Below are 10,237 nucleotides of genomic sequence, written 5' to 3'. Positions count from 1 at the left end.
ACACTATTGTATATCTCCATTGATTATAGTGGAATACTCCATCGTCTCCAAACTGGATGTAGGCAATTGCCGAACCAGTATAAATCTTGGTGTTGTTCTTGTTGATTATTTTGCTCAATTTTTCTCCTGCCTGTTGTTATTTATTTTTCACTCGCAGTTTTGCTCAATTTTTCTCCTGCCTGTTGTTATTTATTTTTCACTCGCAGTTGGTTGACGCTTCCGCACAACACTCTGGCCTCTAATTATTTATTTCAACGTTTCAAGATTTCAAGATTCATTACACTACTATTGCGACTCTGTTCTTTTTCAAGTTTATGGTCGTTTAAAGTTTCAATAATTAATCTTGCTGCCATTGTTTGTATGTCCTAACATTTGTAGTAAAATGTGTCTAAATTTGATGAACTGTCTACGTTTTTTTGCTGCGTTCTTATAGCATCATCTGTTATTGGGGCTCTGTTATTTATCAAGTTCATGGTCGTTTTAGCTTTGTCATTTGGTTTCAAAGATTAATCTTGTTGCTGGGTTTATCAGTTTGTTGAAGATTTTGGTCAATCAGTCTGAATTATTTGGTTTCAAAAATTAATCTTGTTGCTGGGTCTTTCAGTTTCTTGAGAGGATTTCTGTCAATCTGTTTGCATCAGTAGTTTGTGTTTCCCAATATTGTTTTGTCATAAAATCTGCTTAAATTTGATGAACGATCTGCACTTTTTCTTTCTAGTATCTCCTCCTTATCTAATTTTTCTCGTCTCTTCTTGTTCACAATTTCAATAATCTAGGAACTCGGCGATTCATTGAAGGTGAAATCCCCTTGATTTCTGTGCACCTTCGTGAGCTGGCTGTACCTACACCTCAGTTCCAACATGAATATCATGTGATCGTCGGGATACATTCGAACGAGTTTAGGCGTCTTATCACTTATCTGGGCCATTTCGGAGTGTTAGGTACTTTGTCAGTGTAATTGCTACAATGATCAAGTCAGAATATTGTGATGAGAATATGTTGATCATTTTCTCATTTCAGTGCTTGACAGTGATCATGCTTCCTAGTTCTTCATCATTTACTGGTGATTTTGCATCATGATCTTTGTTTGTGGTGCATGCATGCTGATACACATTCACAAGGTTCACAAGATTTTAACACTGATACTTGGTTTTCGTTTCGTCATTGAGTTGCTCACTAGGCTCGTATGTGTCATCGCAGTTGCTGCACGTGTAACAGATACTAAAGTTAAGTTCTCTGTAGGAGATGTAGAAGTTGTTTACAGTAAAGAGGTATTTCCCAACTTTTCACGTGATTTGTAGTTTAGAACAACTTGATGCTCAACCTTATCACAGCTTGCCAATCAATTTTCTGAAAATATAATGCTAATTAAGCAAATCCTGGTTCTGATTTCCGTTGGAAAGCATCCGTTCTTCTGTGCCATGAAATAATATGTATAGCTGCAGTTAGGATCCAAAGAAAACCAATGCAGCCACTGTATAAGCTGCACAGTCTTTCGGTTTCTTTTTCTGTTCTGTTTTTTATCTTCTAGATTTGCTGTCACACGCTACAACATGGTAACATCACAAAAAGTTCAATTTCCTTATCACATAAATGATCATGTTATTTTGTTATACATGCAGCTGAGGCAGTGTATTATCGGGGGTGATGTGGGGGAGGAAGATCCAGTTTTCTTGTTGTTCAATCTTGAACACGCTCGCGCAATCGAGACTGCTGCAGAGCTGTCCCAGATGGTGTGGTTGCTGGGCCAGTCCAATGGTTTATCTGTCGTGCTGCTTTGCCCTGTTACTCAACTTGTTAACCTCATGTTTTGCTTTGGTCCTCCTCAAGCCTGAAGCCTGAAAGTGATGTGATGAGAGAAAGTGTTTCTGAGTTGTTAACTCAAATCGGATGTTAATGCATTGTCAGGAAAATGTCCAAAAACAAAAGATGATGTGAGTGTGTGAGATATTGTCAGGAATATTGATCCTGTTCATCATAACTCTTTCTTTGTAAACAATTAATGCAGCTTTACATATAATGCAACTTGTTAGCTTGTTGAATATCTGCCTGCTTTTTCTGTAACTTATTATTACCATGTCCTGTGGTGGTATCATAACCCATGTTTGTTCCAAAACATAATTGAAAAATGCTAGAAGATACGGGTTAGGTCAGTTGATCAACACATTGCGCTTGCTTCTTTTCACCCAAGTTCGAATTTCCTCCCCGCCTATGCATTAGAAAGTAGTTTAGAATGTTCCCCTTTAAAAACTATAATGTATGGACTAGCAGAAATCAAGTAAAGTTGGTCTCAATCTCTTCTTACCATATTTATTTTTAATTTATTATTATTATTAAGCATTTTTCACCATTTGGGGTGTCATTTCAATTAAAAGAACTTCATTGACAATGCATCTGAAGTTCTTATAACCAGAGGGGCGGAAGTGTAATATGAACAAAATTAAAACAGAATGCGAATGGGCCCCACCTCACCCAACTCTGTATACACCAGTCGGCCGAATTTCAACGCACACAACCGTCAATTACCTTTTTACTTTCCCGCCAAGTAAATCCCTCTCTCTCTCTCTCTCTCTCTCTCTCTCTGGTTTTCTCTCTGTCCACCATGTTCCAGCTCCGCCTAGACCAAGGCGCGGTTCTTCTGAAGCAGGCGGTGACGCCCTTGGTCGAAATGGTCCAGTTTGCCGACATTCGCATCTCACCTGAGGATTTAACGCTGGTGTCCGTGAGCAACTATCTGATGTTCCCACAGGTCTTCATTGCGCTGCGGATGCGAAGCTTGATGTTCGCTCAGTTCCGGTGCAACGAGACCCGTTGGATTTGCATCAACCTCCGCCACTTGTTCTCCGCGCTGGCTCTCGCCCGCAGTGAAGATTCGATCGAGATCCATTGTGATGAAGGCGAGGATGTGGTTGGCTTCTTTTTCAAAAATCCCGGTCAGTACAAAAACATCTTAGTTCACTAATTATTTCTTATTTCTTCAATTTTGTGGGTTTGATTTCAAGTATCTGTTGTAAGTTTGATTTCAAGTATCCTGGAAATCAGTTTAATCGTTGTTAATTTGGCAATTTTTTGTTGATATAAACTCGAAAATTATTGAAGGGGATTTTTCATGCTTCAAGTTTATGATAGGTTTTAGTTGGTTCTTGGAAAAGGAATTCACTGAAAACTCAAAGTTTTCAGAATCTTTAAAGGTTTTCATCTACATTTTCTTTAATTTGTGATCATTTTCATGACCTTCAAGAGGAATATTGAAGCTTTCTTTGGGGCATCCTTACCCATACTTGCTTTGTTGTTTGGTTTCAGTTTTTTGAGAATCTTTGTCTGCATCTCTTTTTCTAATATGTTCTACTTGTGAATGGAATCACAGGAAATCGCCGAGTCAGGTACTCTGAAATGGCATTGATTGAAGTTTACCCTGCTGCTGATCAGATGCAGGCAGGTTTTGCAAATTTCAAATATCAAGTGATTGTTGGGATACCATCGGTGGAGTTTCAACGTCACATGATACGGTTGCGCTGTTTTGGAGAGACAGGTACTTGTCATTGTGTAATTACTTCTTGAAATTAAATGCAGTGCTACAATGTTCAACATGGAAATTTACTGATTCAAGTTCAGACCAAGCCCTTTCCATTTTCTTAATTCTTATGTGAAGATGTTCATTTTCTTAGAATTTCACCTTTCGGTTGCTGACTTTGATGATACTTCTTAGTTCTTTACCCTTTAAGATTCATTGTATATAACTTAGAATTGCCACCATGGCCAACTTCAACGGAGGGAATTTTGGGGGAAATGGAATTTACAGGTCTGAGATGGACTATTTGTCTGCAACTTAGCATCATAAGTTGTAGTTTGAACCAGATTGTGATAATATTTTAATGGTGAGAACTTAGGGGGAAGGGAGGGAGAATAGCCCCGTTTCTTTCTAGTGTATCGCTGTTGTAGAAGTAGCACAGACAAGTCACACCATGACATTTACAGTTCATTTGGGTTATGGTTTTGAGAAGAAGTCCAGATGGATTATTGCTGTGACTTTGCATCACTATGATCTTGTTTATGTTACTAACAGCCTGCAATTTTACATGGAATTCCTAGCTTTTCCTCTTTTTACAATCATCTATGACAGGTTTACTGTTGTTAAAACAAATGGTCACACATGCCATTTTGTTTTTACTGTCCTTTTAAACTGGTTTTCTAAAGGCACAATTTATCTTGACTTATCCTATGCATGCACCACTGGTTCATATTAACACCTTCTATATGCTACTCATTGGTCTTCTATGTGTCATCTTAGTTCATGCACGCATAACCGATACTGAAGTTAGGCTCTCTGTAGCGAATGAGGAGATTCTTCTGACGAACGAGGTAAAAGAACACTCTCTGTAATATAACAGCTTGTGTACAATGGTTATATAATGAATAAGCTGCAGCAGTTAAAATTAAAAGGAAACCAATACAGCCAGTCCAGTTTTCTTCATTGGTGGACGTATAGGATTGTTTAAGTTCCTTAAGGGGAACCACAGCCTGCATTTTTTTCTGGCTAAGTGGAAAAGATGGAGGCACCATCCTTCAACTTCATAGTTTTGCAGTGTTAAAATTTGACAACAATTCCCTTGGCCACATACATGAATGATCAAATATATTCTTCCTGGTTTAACTTAATGTGTTGCTGCAGAATTGCATTATTGGGGGTGATGTAAGTGAAGAAAATCCAGTTACTGCGGTGTTCAGCCTCCATTGCCAGAGCGCAATCATGAAAGCGTCGCATCTGACAAGCAGGGTGTGGTTACTCCACTCCAATTCTTCACTTCCATTTTGCATGCTGAATTTCCCTGTTGGTGCACTGGGTAACCTCATGTTTCACTTTCCCTCACCTGAAGATGGTGATGAAACTTGACAAGTAGTTGTACTACTAGTCTAAAGTAGCCAACTCCGTTATGACTTCTGTTCTCAAATCAGATTTTAATGATGATGTGAGAATTAATCGCAAGTGTAAAAATCACCAACAAAAAGGATGTTGTGAGAGATCTTGAGATGTACTAAGTTTGACATGGATATATAGTTGTGCTAAGTTTGACATGAATATATAGACGGTTTCAATCATTAAAATACATTGTTGAATCATTCTAATAAAAGATGTGTGCACTTTTCAAATCTTTAACGTAGAAAAAAGAAAAAAAAAAAAAAAATCTTTAACGCGTGGAGGCTATAGTCTCATGCATATGCCCCTAGGTCTTGCGTTTAGGGAGCTGCATACATATTATATTTTTCTGAAATCTTTCGGGTACGCAACTGCCTACCCAATACATGGCTAGATACGCTACTGATGCTAAGTTTGACATGAATATATAGACGGTTTCGATAATTAAAATACATTGTTGAATCATTCTAATAAAAGATGTATGTGCTTTTCATATCTTTAACGTAGAAAAAAGAAGATATTAATTGAGAAAATATATCTTTAACGCTTAAAGGCAAGTCAATGTGGTTGCTTGGAATGTTGATTTGAAACTTTTCTTAGTAATAGTAGTTCACTTTTTAAATTTTTTTTATTTTATTCAAAGATTATGCTATTCAAAGGGTACAGCCGCGCGGCTATACTCTCGGAACAGAAAAGTACAGCCACACGGTGTACTCTTAAAATATCCTTTCTAAAATTTTGTTTTTTATTAATTAAATAATATCTTAGCCTTATTTAAATACTTTCATTAGTACTGAATAATTAGTGGTAAATATTTTAATAAAAATCCTAGGAATTTAATTTTAGTACCCAAATATATTAGTATTCTAAAAATGAATTTTAGCCTCGAAACTTAAATATAAGTCACAGTGTGATTGGATAATATCAGCTGCTTGTTGGAGTTTGATTGAAATACATGAACTTGAGCCCCACATTGGAAAAGAAGAGAAAGTACCTACTCCTTAGTAGGCTTATGGTTGGGGTTCGAGGCTTGAGAAAGGTTTTGGAACAATTTTGGAAGCTAGGTTTTTAGTTCGAGACTTGAATTTACACAAACTAATTTTGTGAAAATAAAAATTTAAAACAAAGTCCAAATTTTTTTTACTATTTATTAAGTAATTTATGAAATGAATATTTTGTAAATAACTTTGAAAAAAAAAATTTAATCACCCGTTGAAAAAATAATTTTGTAAATATTGGTTTCTTAGTAATAGTTGTTCGTTTTTTTCCCTCTAACAATTCCGCCTCTTCTTCCTATCTTTTCTTTTTGTGAGTAAAATTGTTTTTCGTATTTAAAAAAGATTATTTTGCGTTTTTGACGACAGAAAAGATATTAGCTTTGTTGTCTATCATTTTAGGAAGTGCCGTGCACGTGATCTTTGAAAGAGGAGAGTGGACGGAAATGGCAAATGCCAACACGAAAAAAAATACACCAGATTTGATTTCCACGTGGACCCCACCAGATAAAACTCCAAAAATACCTCCCTCTCTCTTAACATGTGGCGGGCTGCATTGCCAATATTCTATATATATTTCATTTATTGGATGGTATACTAGTCACATGATATACCTGAAACACCCAAAAATTACTCCCTCCGACTTTGAAAATATTTTTTCATCCACGTATTGAACACGTGACCAATCAAACATATTATTATCCATGTATTTGTAAAAGATAATTGTGCTCACCATTTTTATTGTTTTATTATGACATGATTCACGATAATTTTTTTTATTCAGTATTTTCATTTTAAATCATGTTTGGGGTCCCAGTTTAATTTCGTACATACTGCCATGATTTCAAAGTCAACTCATTAGAGATATCTATACACCGATCAACTTGAATAAAATTATTCTCATATGCAAACGTCTGTACAGATAAATAAACAAATATGAAAGAAAATATGGAGGAGTATTAGAAAATAGATTAAAAGTCACTTTTGGTCCATGTAGTTTTAATTTTGTCAATTGTACCCTTGTAGTTTCATAATTATAACAATTTAAGGACAAGTCACAAATTCTGTCAATTTCTTTCACGGAGTAAAGGATATTTTCGTCCATTCTTGACATTTGTCTAATCCTTAGGTTGTCTTCAATCCAAGCCCTTGACAAATTTCCCCAAATCTTGCAACATAAAACCAAGTTTTGGAAGAGCCCCAAATCTTACACCATGACCAAGTTTTCTAATTGGTTATGACGTTTAAATGACATAAATAGACACAAATACCCCTAACTTCGTGAAAAAAATTGACGAAATTTGTGATTGGTCCTTAAATTGCTACAGTTATGAAACTACAAGGGCACAATTGACTGAATTAAAACCATAGAGACCAAAAGTGACTTTTGCCCTAGAAAATACATAACATCTGCATAAAGAGAAATTTTTCACATAACTAAACTCAACGATTCACTGGCATTACCTTAAAAAATTCAGAATAATCTTTAAGGTTTCCTTTTCAGGCAGTTTATAGTGCCTAATTAACCCCATTTTCTATTATTTGTTAGTGATTCTCAACGTTTCTTAGGGCTTATTCATTTTCAAGTTTTATATATATGCTATAATAAATTAATATGACAATTTACGTTAATTATAACTTAATTTTCTGACATATATAAGATTGCTTTGTTGTTCGGTTTCAAGGATCAATTAGGCTTATTTAAATATTTTATTTTATTTTATTTTAAGGATTGTCACAGCTGTTTCTCTGCATATCATTAGTTTGTGTTTGGCAATATATTATTGTGTATCAGGGAGTGTAATTTCATAAATTATCTGTATCTCTTTTCCTAATGTATATGTTCTAATCTTTCCCTTTGTTTATTATATCTATACTTGTGAATGGAATCTCAGGAACTCAGCAAGTCAGGCACTCTGAAATGGCATTGATTGGAGTTCTCGTCGTCAGATAACCAGCTATTTAAATACCAAGTGATTGTTGGGATGGGAGAGTTTAGACGTCACGTTTACGCCGATAGCGGTACTTGCCAATACTTCTTGAAAGCCCTTTCTATTATTCTGATTTGTTCATTCTGAAAAATATAGCTCTCAGTTACTGATCTTCGTTACTATACCCTTGGTATAACTAAGCATTAATATCCTATTTAAAGTACTAAGTAAATAGCCTATTAAAATATCAAGAGCTGCGGCTATACTCTTGATAACAGAAAAGTACAAACGCCGCCCGGCTGTACTCTTAGAATTTCCTTTTTTATTAATTAAATAGTATCTTAGCCTTAGTTAAATAGTTTCATTAGTAGTGAATAATTAGTGTTCAATATTTTAATAAAAATCCTAGAAATTTAGTTTTAGTTCCCAAATATTTTAATATTCCAAAATTATATTTTAGCCTCGAAACTTAAATTCAAGTCACAACGTGATTAGATAATATCAGCTGCTTGTTGGAGTTTGATTAAAATACATGAACTTGAGTCCCACATTGGAAAAGAAGAGAAAGTATCTACTCCTTAGTAGGCTTATGGTTAGGGTTCAAGGCTTGAGAAAGGTTTTGGAACAATTTCAGAAGTTAGGGTTTTTGGTTCGAGACTTAAATTTATCCAAACTAATTTTGTGGAAAGAAAAATGTAAAACAAAGTCCACAAAAAAAAAAACACTATTTATTAAGTAATTTATGAAATGAGTAAAATGTTTAAACATTCACTAAAGAAATAATAATTAAACATAATTATCCATTAAAGTAATTAAAAAGACTAAGATATTACTTAATTATATATATTAAACTAAAGAAGGCGGCCAAAAAATAAAAGTAAAGAACCTAATTTATTCTCATGACGAAATTTCGTCGACACATGTCTATTCCGGCAAAATTTGCTGGATTAGACTTACCCCGAAGAAATTTTGTCGGCAAATGTGAATTTCGTCGGGACAAGTCTAATTCTACAAATTTCGCCGGGATATACCTGTGTCGACGAAACTTCGTCGAGAGAGATTTTATTTAAAAATAAATATAAAATTAGTAGCTTTTAGGTAAACAAATTTTTATTTTAAATTTTATTTTTAGTAATTAAATAATATCTTAGACTTATTTAATTATGGCGTAACTTATTATCAATAAATAACCTATTGTAAAAATATTTGTGTAAGTATTTCTTTCTTAAAAAATCAATTTATTTTCACATTTTCTCTTCTAACAATTCAGCCCTCTTCCTATCTTAACTTCTATTATAAGTAAAATTGTTTCATTTTTTTAGGAACATTAGTAAAATTGTTTTTTCGTTTTTAAAAAAGATTATTTTGCGTTTATGACGACAGAAAAGAGGATGTATATTTAGCTTTGTTTTCCTATCATTTGCCTATCCTTTTAGGAAGTGCCGTGCACGTGATGCTTTAAAAAAGAAAAGAGAGTGACGGAAATGGCAAATGGCAGCATGCACCAGATTTGATTTGTATTTCCACGTGGACCCCGCGTGAACCTGATAAAAAAACTCAAAATCCCCTTCCCTCGCTCTCCTCCGTCGTTGAATATCTTTGCTGAGTTTGCAACTCTGCGTCCTTGTCTTTAAAAAGAATATCCTCAGGCATATATAGTGGCTCAAATACAAATATACAAATATCAACACTTTTTATTTATATATTTTAAAAAATCCAAATTAATATCACCACTTCAAATCTTCAAGGGGCATTTCAATAAAAGAAAGAAAATATTCACACACTAGAATTCCTTTATTCTTTGTAAATGTAAGAAGAGAAAAATAATAATAAAAAAGAAGCGTTGCATTATAAAAATTAAACTTTTATATAACCCCATATTCTTTTTTTGCCCAATAATCTTTCAAAATATTTCTTTAATTCGGGTTACTTTTAAAACTTAAAAAACAAAAAGGAAAATAAATATTGGTTGGTATCTCTTTTCTGAAACTTCAAAGAATTGCATATTTGGATTACGTTAATTAGCTAATGTGCAGTATGCTGATCTATGTATATTTGAGTTCGAGTTCGATGTATCATTATCCGTTAAAAGAATTTAGTTAAATTCTTTCTTTAGAAGATTTACTCTTTTTCATAATATTAATAATCTTATTGAAAGGGGATATAATTGTCATGTATGGAAATAAAAGAGTTTTGACAAATTTTAGAATTTCTTTTTCGTCCCAACAAATTTTAAAATCTAGCGAGAGATGTGTTAGGTACGTACGTGTGTGGATATAAGGAGACAAAATAGGGTGTATTTTCCTTGCCCGAAAAAATCAAAAAAAGAGGGCGCTTTATAGAATCTTCCCATTTTTTTAACAAAAAATTTATTTATTTATTTGGTTATTTTT

General features: G+C 34.1%; 1 protein-coding gene across 1 annotated transcript; it reads left to right on the top strand.

Annotated features, from left to right (window-relative positions):
• Nucleotides 1-2,602: 2,602 nt before the first annotated feature.
• Nucleotides 2,603-4,894, top strand: LOC117618281. The gene is made up of 4 exons (XM_034347875.1): nucleotides 2,603-2,933; nucleotides 3,368-3,532; nucleotides 4,292-4,362; nucleotides 4,673-4,894. The coding sequence occupies exons 1-4, from the start codon at nucleotides 2,603-2,605 to the stop codon at nucleotides 4,892-4,894; spliced, it is 789 nt and encodes a 262-aa protein (XP_034203766.1).
• Nucleotides 4,895-10,237: the final 5,343 nt, after the last annotated feature.

The sequence above is a fragment of the Prunus dulcis genome, chromosome 2, assembly GCF_902201215.1.
Source record: "Prunus dulcis chromosome 2, ALMONDv2, whole genome shotgun sequence".
Lineage (NCBI taxonomy): Eukaryota > Viridiplantae > Streptophyta > Magnoliopsida > Rosales > Rosaceae > Prunus > Prunus dulcis.
This window is presented reverse-complemented; position numbering and strand designations above follow the sequence as displayed.